The sequence below is a fragment of the Cygnus atratus genome, chromosome 1 (genome assembly GCF_013377495.2).
Source record: "Cygnus atratus isolate AKBS03 ecotype Queensland, Australia chromosome 1, CAtr_DNAZoo_HiC_assembly, whole genome shotgun sequence".
NCBI lineage: Eukaryota > Metazoa > Chordata > Aves > Anseriformes > Anatidae > Cygnus > Cygnus atratus.
In genome coordinates this window covers 179,887,585-179,909,812 of record NC_066362.1, presented here as the reverse complement: position 1 = coordinate 179,909,812, position 22,228 = coordinate 179,887,585, and the positions used below count along the sequence as shown (strand labels likewise).

General features: G+C 43.2%; 2 protein-coding genes across 6 annotated transcripts in view; both read right to left on the bottom strand.

The window, feature by feature from the left end:
• Positions 1–1,001: 1,001 nt before the first annotated feature.
• On the bottom strand, positions 1,002–4,159 carry MLNR (motilin receptor). Its single transcript, XM_035553340.1, has 2 exons — positions 3,382–4,159; positions 1,002–1,313 (listed from the first exon to the last, which is right to left on the bottom strand). The coding sequence occupies exons 1-2, from the start codon at positions 4,157–4,159 to the stop codon at positions 1,015–1,017; spliced, it is 1,077 nt and encodes a 358-aa protein (XP_035409233.1). The 3' UTR covers positions 1,002–1,014.
• Positions 4,160–4,392: 233 nt separating this feature from the next.
• FNDC3A (fibronectin type III domain containing 3A) overlaps positions 4,393–22,228 on the bottom strand; it is a 119,912-nt gene continuing 102,076 nt past the window's right edge. For all 5 annotated transcript variants that reach the window (XM_035553293.2, XM_035553294.2, XM_035553295.2 and 2 more), the window contains 9 exons: positions 21,897–22,002; positions 21,634–21,809; positions 20,438–20,551; positions 17,848–17,997; positions 17,467–17,750; positions 15,291–15,500; positions 14,199–14,365; positions 13,468–13,595; positions 4,393–6,900 (listed from right to left, as the gene is read on the bottom strand). In XM_035553293.2, the coding sequence (XP_035409186.1) occupies positions 6,586–6,900; positions 13,468–13,595; positions 14,199–14,365; positions 15,291–15,500; positions 17,467–17,750; positions 17,848–17,997; positions 20,438–20,551; positions 21,634–21,809; positions 21,897–22,002 (1,650 nt within the window). In that variant the 3' untranslated portion in view covers positions 4,393–6,585. The remainder of the gene's footprint in view (positions 6,901–13,467; positions 13,596–14,198; positions 14,366–15,290; positions 15,501–17,466; positions 17,751–17,847; positions 17,998–20,437; positions 20,552–21,633; positions 21,810–21,896; positions 22,003–22,228) is intronic.

Sequence of the window (22,228 nt, the reverse complement as noted above, 5' to 3'; positions counted from 1 at the left end):
TTCACTGATTTTTATTCCAGACTTATCTCATGATAGCCTGGAAGACAACTGGTAAGATGCCCAGGTCAAACCCAGTCGCTCCCTGGAGCAAACGGCACCGTAACACCTTTATAACCCCTCCTAGCAAGTACTCGCCCTTACGTTTTGTAGGTTAACTTTGTATTTCAACCCTCTGAAGCAAAACTAGCGAGCTGTTTTACGACCTGCGGTACAGCCCCAAGCCCTGGGCACGGTCCAGCACGTGGGGTGACGTGTCCCATCTGTGAGGAGCTCGGCTCGCTCGGCGTATCGCTTGCACACACGGTACACAACATGACGCTGGGGAGGCAGAGCGCTCGCACTAACCAAACACCTCAAGAGGATGTAACCAGGAATATCTCAGTTGGCATAGGGGATTGGTTGCCAGTAATTAAGAGATCCTACTCGACTGCATGGGGCAGACCAAAAGGGCTAAGCCCTTTAGTAATCGAGAAGATGCTTCCCCAAGGGAAGAGTCCGTGGAACTGCCCAGGCAGCTCCCATTCGCGATTACAAGAGCGGGTGGTAAAAACATGCTCCCCCTTCTCCCAAGGATGCTCGAGGTGGTGCAGTTTCTTTTGTGTCCCTCTCCTTACAAGAAAACCATTTTAAAATAGCAAAGGCTCTCCGGGAGTTGCTCCTTGCCTTGCAGTCCTCCATGTCAGGATATTTAGGACGTAACACAAATCGTAGAGAACACACGTGCGATTGAACAACACGGAACAAACATAAACCTCAGTTGTACTGGTAATACACTCCGGCTTTCCCTCCCGTGCTCCCTTACACGTCCCGCACGTCGTTCTCACCATTTCATGGTCCACGCTTGCTCTGTTAGCAAAAATACATGTATTTCAAAATACAAAGCGCTATAAAACACCACAAGCACTGACAGCCGTCCACCCTTCCTGGCTCCGCTGCGAAAAGGAAGCGCCTTTCCTTCGCAGGGAACGTCTCGAAAAGCCTGGCGTCCGGGGTGCAGCCTCAGGGGCCAGCCATTTACTTGTTTCTCATGCTAGTGCTGGTTTCCGTGTAGCCTCCGGCCTCTTTAGTGATCGCAAAGGCCCTTCCCGCGGAGCGGTGCGGCAGCAGCAGCTTGTAGACTGCCGCCCTGTACTTCTTCGAAATGAGGTTGTAGAGGATGGGGTTGATGGAGGCACTCAGGTAGAAAAGCTGCAGGGCAAAGATGTTAAAGTACTGGGAGAAGAGCATCATCCTGGTGTCCTGAGTGTTTATAAAAATGATCCTGCCAATGTGGAAAGGCAACCAGCAAATTATAAAGGCCAGAATCACCACAGCTACAAGACAAAACAACACGTGCAAGAGTTAAGGAGCGAGTTAACTTATCAAGCATCCAGCAAGCTCTATGTCACGCGGCTGCTTTTGGAGGTTTTACAAATGGGTACGAATGAAATACAGAAATAAATAGCCTTGAGTTGAGAATGGGAACAGCATCAGGTCCAGCAGTGAGCCTTTGGATTAAAAGGCAACTGGCAAAATCGTCTGCTGAACTCCGACAGCTGAGTTTGCCGAGAAGAATGTAAACAGCTGTAACAGCACTGTAACATCTGGGCAGCACGGCCAGGACAGAAAGATTCCCCTCGGCACTGACTGCACTGTCATGCGTGTGATAAGAAAGGGAAAATGAAAACCTGAGCAAGAAGAGGTGTCTTTGAGGAAGCACCGAGCAGGCTGCGCCTTACAGAGGCTGTTCCTGTGCACCTACGTTGCTGTAAAATGCCGCAGGGTCAGAGCTGTGATGTTGCGTGGAGGCTCAGACATCCCATTTCCCACTGAATCTGTACTGTTGCTGTGTGAAGACCCTACTGTGTTAATCTGGCTGCTGATTTTTCCCCCTGAATCTCCCACACATAGCCCTGGACAGTTACAGCTGCAGATACTGCCCGGGTGGATCTCTAGCTTGAGGCACTCCAGCTATTCCTGTGGTCTTGCGAAGCTTCCTAACACAACAGCTTTAAAAGGTGCTTCATCACCTACAAACCTTCTTGCCATGGCCACATAGCTGGAGCAGATGAGGAAGAACCCAGTAAGCCTAAGGTTTAAAGGGTCACCTGTGAGGTAATGTGTTTCTCAGCACTGACTCCTACAAAATAAACTATCGTGTCCACATTTTAAATTATTCATGCTTATAAATGCATGTAAATAAAACAATCACTTGAGGAGGATCCTTCATCTTTCTCAGAGCTTAGAAAAAGCGATATAGCCAAAGCAAGGTTATGCCTGGAATCAATGGTACCTGCTCCTTTGAGATAAGCAAAAATCTTCATATAAATATGTATATATAGGACTATATAGACATATAGAGATTAATGCCTTTCAATTGCTGAAAACGGGAATGGCATCGAGTCCAATTATGAGTCTTTGGATTTGGACGGGTGTGTTTCTGTTGGCCAGCCTTGTGCCTTCTCCAGTGTAAGCACCTTCCTCAGGTAAGCCAGCAAAATGGGCTTAGTTTCTTTACTTTCTGCTACTCTATTTCTGCCCAGCTGATCGCATCCTTGGTACGAGAAAGCTCCCATGTAGATGACAAAACCCTTCCCACTGGTGAGAGAGCAAGTAGGGCATTTTATTTCATGCTCACTGATCGATGATTAGGATAATTTGTGTGTGTGTGTGTGTGTGTGTGTGTGTCAGATCAGTCACTATCTACAAACTTTTCAGTCCCTGGTCGGATTGGGACCCCCAGCTTTCCAGCGCCTAACACTCATTCAACGAACACGAGTAAGAAAATGAATGAAGAGCTAACGGCGCTGCGCATCAGCAGGAAGTGCTTCGGTACAATGCCACTTGTTTGGAAAGAGCCCTGAAGGGTTTAATTCTGGTCTGCAGCCTGCCTGGGCTGTCAGTGGGCTACTCCTGTGGAGGACAGCTTAGAAAATCACACTGCTTTTTTTCAGAGGCAGAAATTTGCCAGCGGGAGGTGGCTGGGACTGCCGGGATGCCAGGTTTTCTGAAGTCGCAGACCACCAAGAGCCTTGTATGCAATCCCGCCTGGTAAAATCTAAAAAAATGGGTATTGCTATGGAGCCAGCGTAGCTGCTGGCTGTCTGGTGTCGGAGAGTGGCACCCCTGGAGTGCATGGCTGGGTACCTGGTCTGTTCTCCTGCATTCCCCCCACCCTGCATGGGGTCCTGTGGATGCTTCTGCCCCATCCCTAAAGATGAGCACGGCCCCAAATCCTTCCCCCCCTCCCCACCTGCTGTGGTGCCCAGATGCTGCTGGTGAGGTGTGCAGGGGCCCTCTGAAACTGAGCAGCCCCAAAAGAAGCAGGTTTACGGCAAAAAATGGGGAAGGTGCTGCTGGAGAGACAGCTCCTGGGCGCCATCGAGGGTCTGTGGGACTCACCCAAGATCTTGACGGTCTGCCGGTGTCCCCGCTCCCTGAGGGCCGCGCTGGGGCCCTGCAGGCGCCCCTTGCTGCGCCACAGCTCCCGTCCGATGAAGCCGTAGAGGACGTTGAGGCAGAGGACGGGCAGGACGAAGTAGGTGGTGGTGACCCAGAACATGGTGGCCAGCAGGCCGGACTCGAGGGCCTGCGGGGTGGGCTTGCACTCGCGGCCGAAGTCGGTGCGGTTGTCGGGCTGCTCGACGCCCACCAGGAAGAAGAAGGGCCCGGCCGAGAGGAGGGCGAAGGCCCAGAGGGCGCCGATGACGGCCTTGACGCGGCGCTTGGTGACCACCACCTTGGCCTTGAGGGGGAAGCAGATGGCGAGGTAGCGCTCCACCGTCAGGGCGGTGATGTGGAGGATGGTGCAGTAGGTGCAGCCCTCGCTCAGGTAGTGCGAGAGGCGGCACAGCAGCTGCCCGAAGATCCACGGCCGCGAGCGCCACAGGCGGTACAGGTCCAAGGGCAGCCCCAGCAGGATGAGCAGGTCGGACACGGCCATGCTGCCCAGGTACAGGTTGGTCGTGGTCTTCATGTCGCGCTGCCCGCAGACGACCAGCACCGTCAGCACGTTGCCCACCACACCGACGGCGAAGAGCCCCGCGCACACCGCCGTCACCGGGATCAGCGCCCGCACCGGCAGCGCCGAGCACAGCCGCTCGTCGCACGGCTGCCCGGGCCACGACGCCTCGCCCTGGCTGCCGTTCCCCCCGCCGCCCCACACGGGGGCCGCCGCCATCTCAGCCCCTCTCCTCCTCCTCCTCCCGCTCCTCCGCCGCCGCTCGGAGCCGCCGGAGCTCGGCCCGCCCCGGCCGCCCGCCCCGCCCGAGCCTCGGAGGGAGGCGGCGGAGGGCGGGCGGCAGCCGCCGGCCCCGGGACCCGGCCTCGGGGGGGGGGTGGTGGTGGTGGTGGTCCCCGAGGGTCCCCGGAGCCGCGGCGTCGTGGTCGGAAGGGGACTCGGGGACAACGACAAAGAATGATGCTTTTTTTATTATTATTATTTTTTTTTCCACAGATTTGAAAGATAACTCTGCTACATCGGTTTTTTTTATGCATTTCCTAGGAGGCTAGACAGTTTTCGTCCCCGTGGAGTCCGACGCTTTACAGTTGCAAAGTGATATGTTTGGTAGTGTATCTATAACGTCTTAAAAAGTTATTTTTTTTATTTATTTTTTTCTTTTTGGAATGTACAGTATATGAGGTAAAATTAAGATTACATTAAAAACCTGTCTTCAATGCAGTAATACGCACTGAGGCTCAAATGGCAAATACGCTAGTAAATGACTATCAAAAATAGGAGCTCATTTGAATTTTACTATGAAAAACATAAGTCACCGCAGATTAACTGCAGTAACAAATCTTACCGCTTTTTAGACATTCAACCGTAAGAAATCTCTGGGCTTATTACACTCAACCTCATTTGTACTGCCAAACATGGCACTTTTAAGAAGGTTTCTAGAAAACACCTGTTATCACTGTAGTCTGTGGGAAGGTATCAGCCTATACATAAAAATGACAAATCGGAAAGGAAATGTAAACATACAGTACAGTTTAAAGACAGATCATCCTCGCCACTTGGAGGCCAAGTTCTTTGCCATTTCTTTTTTTTTAAAAAACAAAACTCAGCAACATTTTTTTTCTACAGCACAGATCATTGGACGTATAAACAATTACAATACATGCCCGTTATAAGAGAAATTCTTCAGAGATCTTCAAAGCACAAGACAGAGGTTCCTTTTTTATTATTATTAAGACTGACAGAAGTGTTTAATACCATTAAAAATGCTAAACTGAACACAACTAGAAGTCATTAATGATCCACTATCTCGTAACTCAAATAAATTAAAAATAGCTAATTACAAAGTGTATAACAAATAACGTAAGTGTGATGAGACAAGAATTTGTTTAAAGATAGGTTCACTACAAGCTTTGTGTCACTGGCAATCATTGACATCTAGCAAGATGTTCAATGGGATACTTGATAAAATTCAGTCTGGTCATTCAAGAACTCACAAATGCAAGCTCACAAAACATTGATGAGTTATGCAATTGCAAAGTGCTCTAATGCAACATTAACTACATGCAATCAACAATTTGGTACAGTATCCAAAGAGACATTACATTAAACATTAGGATCTCAAGAAAAAGCAGCTTTAAGTTTTCTGGTGCAAATTACTACACTTCGTCTCTGATTTGGTGCCCCAAAGAAAGAAAGAAAGATAGAAAAAAGAAAAAGAAGAAAAAGAAGAAAAAAAAAGAAGGCAGTGCTCGATTCTGGTGGATATGGCAAGTGAATGTCAGGGGTAACAGCAAAAATTCAGTAATGAATTTTATCTCAAAGATCTATTAACTAGCCAAAATCAGAGGGCACAGACACCTGTATAAACTGCATCCGATCAAAGGTCAACTTCAGAAATGCATTTTTAAATTTAAGTAACAAATCTAAAAAGTTCTCTCTCGCTCTCCCTTCTGTATTCGTAAGAAGTAAAAGAGGCATTTTTTTTATGAGTAAACATCAAATCCTGGGGGCAAGATAAACCACTTGTGCCATCCCCTCGTAGTCTTTCAAAAACATCTACTTGCAGTGAAGAACTCCACATTTATCAGGTAAGAAGCTTCCTTCGTGCACACTCTTCCATCCAGTTTATTATTTGCTGCCTGAGAAAAGCCCCTTCTGTTTTTCATCATGAATCCTGCTTCCCAAATAATTAAGACAAATGAGGAGGTAGAAATACAGCGCTAAATTGCTTTCACAGCATCAGATTAATATTGTATACAGCACAAGTTTGTTAAGTGTAAGTTTTAAATGCGTTCTACACATTCTTCCCTGTTATGGTAGTAACCCTTAAAAGTGTGGGCCGGGAAACCGTTTTTACACTTGAGTCTACTGATCAAACCCTTTTCGTTAAACACTGCTCGCCCCGTATGAAGTTTGTACTGCAAGAAGGCATATTAAAAAAAGATTGTATTTCTGTGGCTTGCATTCTACTAACATGTGTCAGCCTATACCTACCAGTAAGCTTTTTAAAGTGGCTGAAAAGGTTTGCATCAGTCCCAATGCCGGTGCTAAATGCCTGTTTTTGTAAAAGCAAGAGAACAGAATTATTTTTAGATTATGAGAAAGTAAAATGTAATGGGCAGCATTCTAAAATAAATCTGTTTTCTTCACTTTATTACAAAGTACTGGATGATAACAGCGATCAGAATGGAAAAGATAGCAAAAAGTGCAAGAATGACAGCAGCACACACTTGGTCGCTCTGTGACCATTGTGTCCTTGTGGTTTGCACAGTGTCCTTGTTGGTGCTTGCCGGTGGTTCAGTCCTCTGAGAGATGAATAGCACTGGTGCGCTGTAGGGGCCTATCAGGTCCTGATGACCTACTGCCTCCTGGCACTGGCGAATGGCACATGCACGAAAACGATATTCACAGTTCAGCTGGAGGCCTGTGTATCGGAACGACCAGTCCGGACCCTTGTAAATCTGTTGATAAAGAAAAAGGGATACATCAAGTAAAAATGCCATACGTACACATACATATCTCAATATGCTTTTCTTTAGAGAGACAGGATGAGAGAGCTGGGGTTGTTCAGCCTGGAGAAGAGAAGGCTCCGGGGAGACCTTATAGCAGCCTTCCAGTACCTAAAGGGGGCTACAGGAAAGCCGGGGTGGGACTCTTTGTCAGGGAGTGGAGTGATAGGACAAGGGGGAATGGCTTTAAACTCAAAGAGAGGAGATTTAGATTAGTTATAAAGAATAAATTCTTCACTGTGAGGCACTGGCACAGGCTGCCCAGAGAAGCTGTGGATGCCCCATCCCCGGAGGTGTTCAAGGCCAGGCTGGATGGGGATTTGGGCAACCTGGTCTAGTGGGAGGTGGGCTGGAACTAGGTGATCTTTAAGGCCCCTTCCAATCCAAGCTATTCTGTGATTCCATGGTAAAGGTAACTGTGTTTTCACCCGTGCAAATAAAAACGTACAGAAAAGCTTAAATACCAGACAGTGTCCAGTCTTTTTTGTGAAGCACAGGAAAAGAACCAGAAGTTCTCTTAGGTCATGATAAGGACACACTAACTAAACTCTTACAGAAGCTGCAATGTTGTAAGGTGTTTTTAGTGACTACTTACAATGTAAATACCACACCACTGGATATAATATCTGCTATCATATCACTAGATTTCAGGTAATTAACTACATCATGCTACTTTATTTATTAAGTCTAACTGACCCAACATCGCTGTAGCTGTTATTGCGTGTTTCAACTACTGTAATTTAGCCCAATAAGGCTTCTATCAGGAAAGCTGCAAGGAGCCCTTCCTGTGATTCTTAATTTCATCAGACCCCAAAACACAGATGACTTTTTTTAGGGTGTTCTCTGTGGGTGTCTCAGTTGGCTGGCTAACATGAGGGGGCTTTCAGGTTCAGTTCACAATTCTTCAGCACAGAGTGCCTAATTCAGTTAAATCTAAATGCTGGTTTCTCATTTTAATTAATTTGCAGCTATGCAAAGGCCCTGTAAAAGCTAATAAAATCCCATGCAGGCGCAATTTCTGTTAGTAGATGTATCAACAGGAACTAAGCTATTATGTGGGTAGCCTGGTAGAGTTTGATTTCCCTCTTCAAAACCCTTCATCTTTTTTCTTTCCATTATCTGGATTTATTTAATTGGTAGCAGGATACGGAAATATCACATCAGTTGTTTCGCCCACAGTTATTTTATTGTTATACAGTATTTCACAAGTGTAAACTGCCAACAATTCAATGAAAGAAGCAGGAAATCTGTTCTGATTTTGTTGCGTGAGGAGCTATTGCTGTGCCTGTGGCTACTCGTGGACTCAGCCCTCCGACAGGCTGGCAGCTGAGCATTACTGGAATCTACAACTGGTGATTATTGGAAAAAACCTTTTCTTATCTCAAGAAATTGCTGGCACAGAGACAGGACAGGTCACTGGAAGTGTGGCTTCAAGATTTTGCTAATTTATGTAATATATTTGGCAGTGAGCAATGAGACCACAGATACACATCCTACTCTGAACCGAAGCTGGCCAGCATTGCGGTAGATAACAAAAGAGGCTTTGAGAATGCTAACTGCAACAGGAGGGCTAAAGAACACATTGGGCTGTTGCTTGATGAGGTTGGTCACCTCAAAATAGGGATGAATGTACAGCAAAGTCATTTAATGCCTTCTTTGCCTCTTTAACACCTGTGATGGGCCCCGAGACCTCTGGAGCCTCTGGGTTGGAGGACTGCGACCTGGGGAGTGATAAACTCCCAGCTGATGCTGAACCTGTATGGGATTTGCTGCTCCAACTGAACACCCATAGTCTATGGGCCTGATAGGATTCATTCCAGGGTACTGAAAGAGTTGGCTGATGTTATTGTGAGACCTCTCTCAGGTATTTATCAAGGGCTGAGGCAATCTGGAGAGGCCCCAGCTGACTGGAAGCTAGCAAATATTGTTCCGATTTTCAAGATGGGCAAGAAAGAGGATCCTGATAATCACAGGCCTGTCAGTCTCACTTTGGCACCTGGTAAAAATTATGGAGATTATTCTGGGAGTTCCTGAAAAACACCTGGAAGACAATGCAGGCAGCAGTCAAAGCCAATGTGGGTTAATGAGGGAAAAGTCCTGCCTTACTAACTTCCTATCATTTTATGACAAGGTTACCCACCTAGTGGATGGATGGAGTGAAAGCAGTGGATTTGTTTTTTTTTTTTTTCTTTTCTTTTTTGCGAAGTTTTTGATACTTTCTCTTACTGTATCCTTCTGGACAAAGTGTCTAGTACACAGCTGCCCACATACACAATACAAAGGGTGAACAACTGGCTGATGGGTTTGGCTCAAAAAGTTGTAGTAAATGGGGGTAACGTCAGGCTGGTGGCCAGCCACTGGTGGGGTTCCCAGGGCTCTATTTTGGGGCCAGTTCTCTTCAATGTTTTCAGGAATTACCTGGACACAGGAGTTGAATGCATGCTAGGCAAGTTTGGGGATGATATGAAATTGGGAGGAGCTGCTGACTCCCTTGAGGGTAGGGAGGCCCTACAGAGAGAGATTAATAGGTCACAGTATTGGCAATCACCAACCATATGAAATTTAATAAAAGCAAATACTGGATTCTGCACCTGGGAGGGTGTGATCCTGGTTGTACACATAGGTGAGGGGACAGGTTGCTGGAGTGCAGCCCTGCAGAGAGGCATTTGGGGGTTTTGGTTGATGTTGACTCATATTGAGCTTACCAATGTGCCCCGGCAGCAAAAAGGGCCAGGCGTATCCTGGGGTGCATTAAGCGCAGCACAGCTAACTGGTCAAAAGAAGTGATTGCTCCACTATACTCAGCATTGGTGCAGCCTCACCTCGCGTACTGTGTGCAGTTTTTGGCTCCACAATGTAAGAAGGATCTAAAAATATTAGAATGTGTCCAAAGGAGGGCAAAGATGGAGACAGGACTAGAGGGTATGACTTACAAGAACTGGACTCAATGATCCTTGTAGGTCCCTTCCAACTCAAGATACTCTATGATTCTGTGATACTTGGTTTGGAAGAATATAATAAGATATTTTGGTTTCTCTCTTAGAGAAGAGAGGGGTGACCTCACTGCTGTCTACAACTTCCTCATGAGGGGGAGCAGAGAGGGAAGTGCTGATCTCTTCTCTCTGGTGATTGGCGATAGGATGTGAGGGAATGGCTTGAAGACGTGTCAGAAGAAGTTCCGATGGAATACCAAGGAAAAAGTTCTCACTGAGAGGGTGGTCGGGCACTGGAACAGGCTCTCCAGGGAAGTGGTCACGGCCCCAAGCCTGAAGGTGTTGAAGAAGCATTTGGACAATGCTCTTAGATAGATGATTTAACTCTTAAGTTGCCCTGTGCGGAGTTGGACTCTGATCCACACAGGTCCCTTCCAATTCAAAACATTCTAATGAATCTCTGTTGTACTCTAGCTACAGCCATGCCAGCTGGCATGGGTTACTATTCTCAGCACATTGTCTCCTGGGTTTTGCCTCAAGTTACCGCTTGGCCGGGGTGTTGGAACTAGATGACCTTTAAGATCCCCTCCAACTCAAACCATTCTGTAATTCTATGAACGTATGTCATTCTATTCTAATTCTACCTCAAATTTGTTTGCTGGGGTATTTATAGGATTGTTTCATAACCCCTTTAAGGGCCTGATCGATGTATACAGCTCAAATAGTGGATTCTTAATGCATTTTGTCTGAAACATGTAGGGAGCAACGACACAAGGAACTCAGCTGCCTGATCAGGGAGGAGAAGAGTTAAATTTTTGCAGGGAAATGGTAGTAAGTAGCATCAAATAGATGTCCCTCCATGAGGCAGATCAGTTTTTGTTCACGTCAGATAAAGTTCTCACCACCATGTTTAAGTACCTTAAGGGCTGTTTGCATGGTGTTTACTTATTGACTGCTTCCATACAAATTTCTGCAAACTACTCTTCTCATTTTATTGCAATTTATTGTGCTAACCTCTTCTGGAGATGCAAAAGGAATCATACACCTCGTTCTGTTTTCTTATTTCCAGACTTCAATTGTAACCTTTATTTACTTGTCCAGCTCATTTGCCAATGCACGACGCTAATCAAAGCATGACTTGAATCCATCTCTAGAAGCAAGTTCACTGACTGCACCCTACTTACATACTAACATTGCATTTGCAATTTTAGAGTTACAATAAGGAATATTTACATGGCAACATAACAAACACCTTGGATTACAGGTCAGCTTAGATTGAAAAATGTAATAAATGGACAGCAGTACACTACAATCACAGAATCATCGAGGTTGGAAAAGACGTTCAAGATCATCAAGCCCAACCATCAACCTGACCTACCGAGTCTCATCACTAAACAATGTTCCCTTAGACCACATCCATGTCTGTCAAAAACCTTCAGGGCTGGGGACTCCACCACTTCCCTGGGCAGCCCGTTCCAATGCTTGACCACCTTTCTCTGTGAAGAAAATTTTCCTAACATCCAATCTAAACCTCTCCTGGCACAACTTTGAGACTGTCTCCTCACATCCTGTCACTTGTCACCTGAGAAAAGAGATTGACACTCTCCCTACTGCAACCTCCTTTCAGGTAGTTGTAGAGAGCGATAAGGCCTCCCCTCAGTGTCCTCTTCCCCAGAAGTTACAATATATGAAAATATTAAGGCCTATAATCTACCAAAGCACAGGCAACACTTATTTAATATTGGCCTATAATAAAATTATAACATATCAGAACTAATTGTGCTTCCTTTCTGGAAGGAAACCTGCTTGCTTAATAGTGTGAAACAGAATTTAGAAGCCTAATTCCATGTCAATTATCAGGCAGTTTATAAGGAAGCTAAATAAGCACCGCATAACCCCTTTTAAATGCAGACTAATTTGTAATTTGGTATTTCAAACTGCATCTTTGGATAATCAAAACTGAAATCAACACACACTCTCAACTGCTTGACCCTGGAAGTTAGAGCATGCCATACTACTGAAATCTGCTGGTAAGAAACTAATAACTGAGTTATACAAAAAAACAAGCATTTCTACACCTGAATGTTTACTCTGCATAACTAGGGATCTTTCCTATCTGCAGTTTTCTATAGAGAAGTGTGATTTACAAAGTCAGACCTTTCAAAATATTGCTCAGCTTCTTCAAGAGCTCTTAGTGCAATTATAACTTTTTTTTTTTATAAGTCTTAATTCTGTACCATTTGCTGTTTTTTCTTTTTGCCAGTTCTTCCCATTAGCAGACAACTTCCTCACCACTTGAGGTGTCAAGTTGTATTTAGCAAACATCAGTATTACCCAGAGAGGCTGCAACTTACTGACATATTTATATTATTCATCTCTCTTTTGAGAATAGTTTTAGGAGACACTACCTAATATAATTTAGTAACAAAAAGCTACGTGGCAAGAGTTTGGTAGCAGGGGGGGCTGCAGGGGTGGCCTCTGTGAGAAGGGTCTAGCAACTGCCCCATGTTAGATCAGAGCCAGCTCCAGCCGGCTCCAAAGGGACCTGCTGCTGGCCAGAGCTGAGCCAGGGAGCGATGCTGGGTGGGCCTCTGGGAGAGCAGATTGAAGAAAGAAAAGAAAAAAAACAATGTGGCAGCAACTGGGAGAGAGGAGTGAGACCCAGCCCTGCAGCCCCCCAGGTCAGTGCAGCAGGAGGGCAGGAGGTGCCCCAGGCATGCAGCAGCAGTTCCCCGGCGGCCTGTGGAGAGGCCCCTGGTGGAGCAGGCTGTCCCCCTGCAGCCCATGGGTCCCACATGGAGCAGATCTCCACGCTGCAGCCCGTGGAGGAGCCCCCGGTGGAGCAGGTGGATGTGGCCTGCAGGAGGCTGCGGCCCATGGAGAGCCCCCGCAGGAGCAGGCCCCGGGCCGGAGCTGCAGCCCGTGGAGAGGAGCCCACGCAGGAGCAGGGGGTCTGGGGGGAGCTGCCGCCCGTGGGGGACCCGTGCTGGAGCAGTTTGCTCCTGGGGGATGGACCCCGTGGTACGGAGCCGTGTGGGAGCAGTTCTTGAAGAGCTGCTGCCTGTGGGCAGCCCCCGCAGGCTCAGTTCGGGAAGGACGGCATCCCGTGGGAGGGACCCCACCTGGAACAGGGGCAGAGAGTGACCGTGAGGGAGCAGCGGAGACGAAGCGTCAGGGACTGGCTGCAGCCCCCATTGCCCATTGTTCCCCTGCGCCGCTCAGGGGGAGGAGGTGGAAGAGGGTGGATGGGGGGAAGGAGTTTTTAGCCTGGTTTTAGTCTCTCACTGCTCTAGTCTGTTAGCGATAGGCAATAAATTATATTAATCTCCCAATGTTGAACCTGTTTTGTCTGTGATGATAACTGGCAAGTGATCTCCCTGTCCTTATCTCCACCCTTGAGCCCCTTCTGTTGTATTTTCTCCCTTCTTCCTTTGAGGAAGGGGTGTGAAAGTTCAGCTATGATAGAGCGCAGCTGCCCAGCAAGGTAAAAACACCACACATGGTGACTAACACAGTAATCTTAGATCTAAACTATTTATTGAAAACAATAATTGAAGAAACATACAACAACTTAAATATAGCCTACCTGTTTGAATTCTGAGTCTTTTCCCACCATGACCTGAAGGCAGTAAATAACTGGATCACCCTTCATGGGCTGCAGAACCTCCCATGTGATTTCACACGTATGATCATTTATTCTCTCTATCCTTGGTGCTGAAGGAAGATCACAAAAGGAACAACTAAGCTCCGTTTTTTGTCACTTAACATCACATTATCATGATTTGTATAAAAAAAAGTGCTGTTTTTTGTCTTAGAGAAGCAAGAGATTCATATTCAAATGTATTTTTTCAATGTTTTCTGGAACAAACGATACATTGGTCTCTTGCTAGTTTAAGTAACCTCTGACAAAAAGCAAGTAAAATTTGCTCACCGCAAATGTGTATCTCATGCAAGAAAATGGGCTGCTATGCTTACAATTATTCTAAATGTGTCAGAGAGAATTTTGACCTCAAATTACTCCAACGGCCTGGTCACTCTCTCCTGGTAAGCAAGGATTGTAAGTATAAACCTTCTTATGTCAAAGTACTTATAAATCCCAAGTCCCTCATTTCTGGAGCTAATATTTTAGGCTTTAGGCAATTACATTAAAGGTACACCATCTTACAGTCTCTACCCGCACTGTGAAAACAGCTTAGCATTCTACAGGTAACATAATACCACCACCAAATGTCCATCTTTCTAATTCCCACCCCACTCCACCCACCTTCAAAATAAAACCGAAAACACTGCAAAAGCCAAAAAACCCCACATCTTTACCTTTCAAGGCAGCTGGAACAGATTTGGGAGTAGTGAAAACATATTCTTGAGAAAGGGGACCTTCACCAGCTTCATTACATGCCTGAATACAAAATTTGTATGACGTTGACTCACTGAGTCTTTGTACTTTGTACGTATGACATGGTCCTCTGTATAAGGATACAAACCTGAAAATGGAAAGGGTGGCTTATAATAAATACAGAAAAGGACTTCTGAAGTAGCCAGATTATTGTCTTGTCTTGTAATTTATGTCCATCATTTCCCAGAACCTGATGAGAACCCCCAAAATATTTCAGACTTCAACAGTATTCTGTAATTCTGACACTATAAAACAATGAGCTCATTTTCCAGTGTTAGGCTTTTGTTTCTCATGACTCTGCAATAAAATCTCTTTTTACCACGAAGTACTACAGACTGCTTCTTGGCGAAAATGATCCTAAGCACTTTCAGGCACCCTTCTGTGCTTGAAATGAGAAAGGAGATAGTAGTTCTCTCCCTCCCAATGAACTGCGTGTACTATTTTCCTTCTGCCATCTACTCCCCCAACATCCTTAGCTTTTCAAAATTAGGCAGACTAGATTTTACCTATTTACACTTTAGCAGCTTTCCCTTAATACACTTAAATGGTCATGGGTCCAACCATCTCAGCTTACATCCTGATTTAACATGAGAGAAAGGATCCCTTAAAATAATAATTTGTACTACATGATGGCTTTATTTTCTACTAGAAATAACTGCATGTAAAGACAGCAGAGAAAGAATTCACTCCTTCCAATATCAAATATATAAAATTCACAAGACAGATTAGACTAAATACTATGACAAAATACTTAACAAAATGTGAGAGAAGAGTATGCCGCTATGAAACATTTCATTAAACTCTTCATACTGAACTGTAAACAAAAAGCTATGAAGTTTTTAATCTTGTACTTTGCAGCACAGAACAGTAGAGCCCTTCTGCCTTGCCACATGAGAACAGCTCTTACCTCTATTTAAAATTAAGCAAAGCATATGGAATTTTGCCCTATACTACAATTTCCAAGCACCAGATGACAATAATACTGAGCAGATTAAGGTGACGCCAAAACCAACCTTCCATTCTTATCCTCCATTTGAAGGTGGTACTGAATGGAGTCAGTTAATGCTTTTGCAGTTCCCTCTCCCCACTTCAGCTTGAGAGTCTGAGAACTGTATGCAGCACACTCCAGGCGAGGTGGATCCGGGGGAAGAGGCTTTGTTTTCAGTTTAATGGTGTGGCTGAAAGGACCTGCTCCAAGACTGTTTAGGGCTTGAATTCGTATTCTAGTATTCAAAGAGAAAGAGAATAAATTAACTAGAAATTAGATCTTAGAAAGTAATTGGTTATTTCCACCATTCGCATTCAGGAGAGAATAATGACACTGTACAGACATTACTTTCTATGATGAAGAATTTTCTCAATATTATGCTCTGAAAAGCTCATGAATATGCAGGACTGTCATTCTACTTGCCACATTTTAAGGAGCTGGATTGATTCAAAATAAAATATATTAGCATATTTGCATCATCCACGTTAGGGCAAAGATACAAAAGCTCTATCAGCTACTTCAATAACAGTCCATCTTCCTGATCCTGCAGCAAAGCCTTGTACCAAAATTTTTGATTGCTAAGAGCTACCAGCTTTGTACTTCTCACCCTGGAGAGATGAGGGGAAGAAAAGAAAACCCACCCCCAAAATATGCAGATCCATAGCTTTGGCTATTATATCAGGTGAGTCTGAGGATGGCTACAGGAAAATGTTCACGGCTTTTTAGAACAGAGCAGATTCATGTAAAAATAAAGGGATGGTGGGTGTACAGCTACCTCTCTTAGAAAATGCTGTTTTCACTGGTAACATACCTCCAGGTGTCAGCAAACACACGCCACTTTGGGTCTGCTTGGAAAGGGAGAGGGGTAATGAGAAGTCGAAGGACACATGGCTGAGGGGTTTGTAGACCTTGAGATTCGGGGATAATTTTTATTTTTTTGGGTACTCAATGGAAAACAATGCTACTCTACCGATCTCACAGGTAGCCATAGATAGTAAAGTGTGTCAAATCTCATTTTTCAAAGACTAAGGTTTGCATGTCTAAAATAGTATCTAGGTAACTGGGAAAAGGTAATCACAGTAATTCTATTCTGAAACAATCAGCCACACAATTTCAAAACACTGGGACAGAAATGTGTGTGTAGGTTTGTGGATAAGTATTTCTCCTTCACTATAGTAATATTTAACATTATATTAATTTATTATAGCCCAGAACCAAGGTTAATATCTGCAATTTTTTATTTGCACGAAGAGATGACAGTCCAAGATGTATTCTGTAAAAGCACTTTTATGGGTAGAAGCACAGAAGTACCTCTGCAGTGGAAACTTCTCATTTTTCAGTTTGTTGACACTGAGAGCAACAGCTCTTCAATTTGCCAGCATTATTGCTAAGTAATTATGAGGCACACAAAACATTTTAGTCTTTCAATCAGCGTTAAAAAGAAGTAAAAAATCTTTAACATTAAGGATTCATAAAATTACATACCCAGATGATACCCTAATCATACTGAAATCAGTGTGAGCTTAAACTCTGACTTCAGTAAGACTGACTTTAAGTTTTAACACAGAGGATGCGTGTTTCTAACAGGAATGTAGCATCCCTTCAGGCAGAATTATGGATTTCTACATTAATATCTTTCAGTATCTCTTACGTCAAACGTATGGGATGATTTTGGTAACTGAAATTCTTCAATTAGATTTCGAATTGATTGATAGATTTTCAAACCAATGTTCTTTATGCTGACTGCCACTCAAATACACGGTATTTCTGCAGAAATGACATTGCAAGATATGATGAGCTGTTATTAGATCAGACAATCCAGTCAACAAAGACTGCACATGGTCCTTCCTTGGATGGGTTTTACCTTCACAAACAGATTAGAAACCATCTATCTATAAAGGAACCTGTCCAAAAATGGTTATGAATCTGAACCTGTAACCTGAATTCAATTAAGCTGATGCATTAACAGATGCAACAAATCTACCACAATAACCAAATTAAAATGAAACATTCTTGAAAGAAAATAAAAACAACATAGCTCATCTTTTTATGAAAGTCATCATTACAAAGCTTCTTTTTGCTCCATGGTTAGGTACTAATGCTTCTCTGAGAGTAATGTGGACAATGAAAAACTATATGGAAACAAAGAATCTGCTCTTGTGGGAGAAACAGCAGGCTTCAAGTAGCTTTGCGCAACATACCTGTAGGTTGTATCTGGCTGTAAGCCGTCTATAAAATAGCTCAGAACCTTCCCAACAGTTATTGGTTGCTTATCTCCAAAGTCTATGCTGTAGCCAGTGATTTCAGATCCATGGTCGCAAGGTTTCTCCCAGCTTATAGCAAGGCATGTGGAAGGATAATAGTGCGGACTTTCCACTTCGTCTTCACTTAGTCCCCGAAGACAAGTCACAACTGCAGGTACAGATGCTGGAGTCATACATGCCACTACTTCACTGAAAGGGCCTGCACCCGCAACATTCACTGCCTGCAAATGCAAAGTAGGCCATGTTTTTACAGCAGGGGTGATATCTCCGCTTCCACATTTCACTAACAAGAGTTTTACGTTAGTTTTACATTTTTACCTGAACCCTGCAATAGTATATAGTGGCAGGCGAAAGTCCTTTCATTTCACAGTTGAGCCCAGGCCCACAATAAGAGATCTGCATGCATCCTTCCACACCACCCCATTCCAGTCGGTATTCTGTTACATCAGCTCCGTTACTCACTGGAACCTTTAAAATGGACAAAAAAAGCTAGAAGTTAAATTCACCACACCTGTATTATTTTTTCTATAAATCAACAGGACTGTAGGTAAAGTTTTATTTTGTTTTTTAAACCACAGCGAGGCAGAAAGGTCTAAACTTCACAGGAATGTTACCATCTGATTTCCTCCCTCATTTTTAATTTAATACGATTCAAATAAATCAGACCACATTACCAGCCTTGAGTTATCTATACTTTAAAAACACTATTTATTATTGCTGACTAACGTACACAAAGTAATTGTGATTTTAGTTGCATTAATACAGACATAATCTAGCATGCAGCATTTAGCTTAGAAACCTAAACAGCTGACGGCACGAGATGGTGGTCTTGAGAGGGTACAGTTCAAATCACGTGTACCAGACATGTCAGACTACGACATGAGATTACAGGAAGATATCAGTAGTCAATGAAGTAATAAAGAAAAAACAGCCAAAAAACACCCCCATATTAACAAAAAAAATTTCTTAGATCATGAAGAAAACTGAAAGAAAACGCTGTTGCTGTTTTGGGCTAACTATTCCAAGACAGCCATCTCACTGAGGTGCAAGATGAGGAGTAAGTGCTCCAAAGCATGTCTTTTGCTTTCCCCTTCCTTTGAAAGAGGAATATTCCCTACTTTCAGCATTGGGCTAGTTGAAAATAATTGACTGAATATAAACAGCATTTCAAAGGATAACATTTGATGTGACTGACAGAGACTCCCCTTCCGTTCTCTAATTCACAATGAGAAGTGTTCGGTCAGAGAACTGATGCAGCTGTAGATAGCTGTGCAATATGACAGTGAAGATGGAGACATTTCTCAATGTTACCACTATTGCTGTTGTAGCTGTAGTGGAGTTCACCTTAACAGAAATCAAGGAATCGAAGCCAACAAGTTCAGGGATGACAAACTGGGTGGGAAGTGTTTGATATGCTGAAAGGTACAGCTATCAGAGCAATTTCAGCAAGCAGGATCTGATACAAACCTCACAAAGTTCAACTAATGCAAAGGCAAATTTATAGTCCTGGACCTGGGACAGAACTATACTGAGGCTGAGGAGCAAGCTTACCAAAAAAGAACCTGGATGCAAGCTGAATGTGAGTCAGCAATGTGTGCCTGATGAAGGCTAACTACATACTGGCTGTATTAGCAGAAGAGCAGCAAGAAAGCTAAAAGGAGTAATGATTTCCCTTTGCTCAGCACCTCTGAGGCTACATCCCCAGTACTGTGTCCTATCTTGGGCTCCCCAACACAAGACAGACTTTGACATACTAGAAAAAGCCCAGTGGAGGGCCACCATAAGGGGAGTGCAAAAAAGATAAGGTTTATTTATATTAAGATGATTAGGCTAAGGGAAGATCTTACTGTTAAGATCTTACTTAAATTACTTACTGGGAGGATACAAAGAAGATGCTGCCAATTACTTCTTAAAGGTATACAGTAACAGGACAACAGGCAACAGTCACATCTTGCACTAAAGCACATTTTGACTGGACATAAAAAAAAAATCTACACCAGAATAGTTAGCCCAGAGACAGTTTTGTGAGGCTGCAGAATCTTCTTCCTTGAAGATATGCAAAATGTGACTGGACAAGGCTCTGAGAAACCTGAGCTAAATTTGAAGTTATCTCTGTTTTGAAAAGAGGGTTGAATCAAATGACATCCAGAGGTCCAGTCCTACATTAATTATTCTGCAATTCTATAAAGTCAACATCTAAAATTGGTCATATTAATCTTACCTGAACATTTCTTCAAAAGGGTTTGCCTTGTAGACAATTAAGGAAAGCCCAGCAGGGCTTTGAGATACCCAGTAGGAAGCATAAGCAATAGTTCAATAGTTTAATCTTTTTTTTTCAGTACAGTTCTGTAACTCAGATGATTGACTCCGTCTCAAGCCATTGAAAAGCTGTGTTTAAACAGTATTGCCAGAGAGAATCCTCCTTTTTACAACCTTAATTTTTTATCTATAGCATTTTTTTTAATCAGCCATCTAAATACTATGGGTTTATAGGAAGTCTGTGAGGCTTTTGCTACATTACTACTGATGCAATTATATAAAATTAAATCAGCTTATAAAAACAACGTATGTACAATAATCCATGGATGTATTCGCTCTGAGGAAACATAACTACATTAAAGAAAAAAAATTAAGAAGAGCCTGCATCACTCAGAAATGTAGTGCAGCAGTTGTAGCAAAACTCTTAAACAAAAGAATAAAGTAAGATCTCAAGAATCCACAGACTGCTGTTTTACAACTATTGTATAATGATATGATGAATTACTTTAAAGTTTTACCTACCAAGTACTGCATAATCAGGTAAGCATGTTTAAAAATGTGATTGAAATAGTCTTAAGCTTTTGAAGTTGGACTTAAAAATGCAGAGGAGAATCCTGTTAACACAGTATGTATAACATTGCATTCTTACCTCCCAAGACACCTGGGCACATGCAGCAGATCTGCATGCCACTTGTGGGGGCTTGCACTGATCTGGTGGTCCAGGCGCTGTAAGAATTTCACATTTTTCCGAGTAAGGTCCAAACTATTAAAAAGAGAGTTGATATAACTAACTGGAAATAATAATATTACTGCTTCTTAAATAACAGTTTTCCATAGCACAAGCATGTAACAGCAGCCTGAAACTCTGTATTACTTGATTATAAAATAAATCTCCGTGGACTGTGGATTTATTTCAGTATCTGACTACGCTCCAGAATAGCTGCAATGCTTGTTTCTATAGCAAATGCAATCAGAATAAATTTAGCACTTCAAACTCTCAGGCGAAAGGATTCAGAAGCATTTTCCCCTTCTTTTGAAGTTACGTATCTGCTACACCATAGCAGAACACTATTTGTAACTGCCTATTTGTATTTATCTAAAAGAAAAAAAAAAAAAAAAAGGATTCCAAAAATGCTCTATCTATAAACTGCTCTTTGGGGGATTTAAAAATTAGGTCAGTCCTTTAAAGCCTTAAGCTGCAGACCTCTCCACAATGTCAACTGGTGATGATAGTTTTTATGAAGCAAATGTTATCAAACAAATGCAAGCTGCCTTGCATTGTTTTTAAATCAGGATTTTGGACACATCATGAAATAAAGCTTGTGCTACAGCAACAATTGATTTAAACACAAGAGATATTTTCTCTCTCAACAAGAGAAAATATCCTTCTATCTGAGAAAACACGTACTCAAAAGTTAAACTAAACATTAAAAAAAAACAAACAGAAAATGCCGATTATGTTCTAGAACATGAACAGATATAAAAATAAAGAACAATCCATTTACGGAGATGCATACAGAAAACAGTTCACTACCTTACTTCACATGAGAATATTCAAGTTGCAACAATGCTTTGATGAAGTACTTAGCATTTCCTAACCTTTTCACAATGCTATAATTCAGGTATAAGACATAATTAGCTGTTTTCTCTTCCCGACATCTAAGAATCCCTTTGTTATAAACTGGTGTTTAACTGTTTCCACCCAGCAATAAGCTCCGTGAACCAAATTAATCTACATTAGGAAATCCTCATTTTAAAATCACTTCTAAAATGCTTCTTTTAAAAAAGATGTTCAACATCAATTGCACTTTCTGCAACTAATTTCATTTCAGACTACCTCCTTACCCCAGCCTTGTTAGCTGCTCGCAGTCTGAAGTTGTATATCCTCCCTGGAAGAAGGCTGCCTACTGTGCATTCAACATCAGAGCCTTGGTAAACCTCTCTGTGTTCATCAGTTTCTGTCTGAAACATTTCCAGACCATAACAGGTAATGGGTGAACCACCATCTACTTGAGGTGGTCCTAAAAATAAGAAAGAAAAACTTGTTTAATTTTAACACACAACACATTTTGATCCCTTACACTCAGGAACAGTTGTAACTGAATTACCCCAGCGCAGCTGAATTTCTCTTGCTCTTGGTCTACCCTGTAGCCTTGGAGGCTGGCATGGACCTGGAACGACTGCTGGTGTCTGCACCAGTAAAGAATCAGATGCCTACAAAGGAAAAGGGAGATTAATGAAGTCACCTAGGCCAAAACAAGCACTAGCAATTATTGTAACTTTTTATTTGTTACATATATGTTACATATATGTTACATATCCTTGAATCAGAAATAGGACCTTCCATTTCTTGAACTGTATCCTCAAATACATGAAGATGCTTAACTGACCTGGTAGGTGTTTATTGTAATATTTACATAAAACATTCTGCAGTGATCAC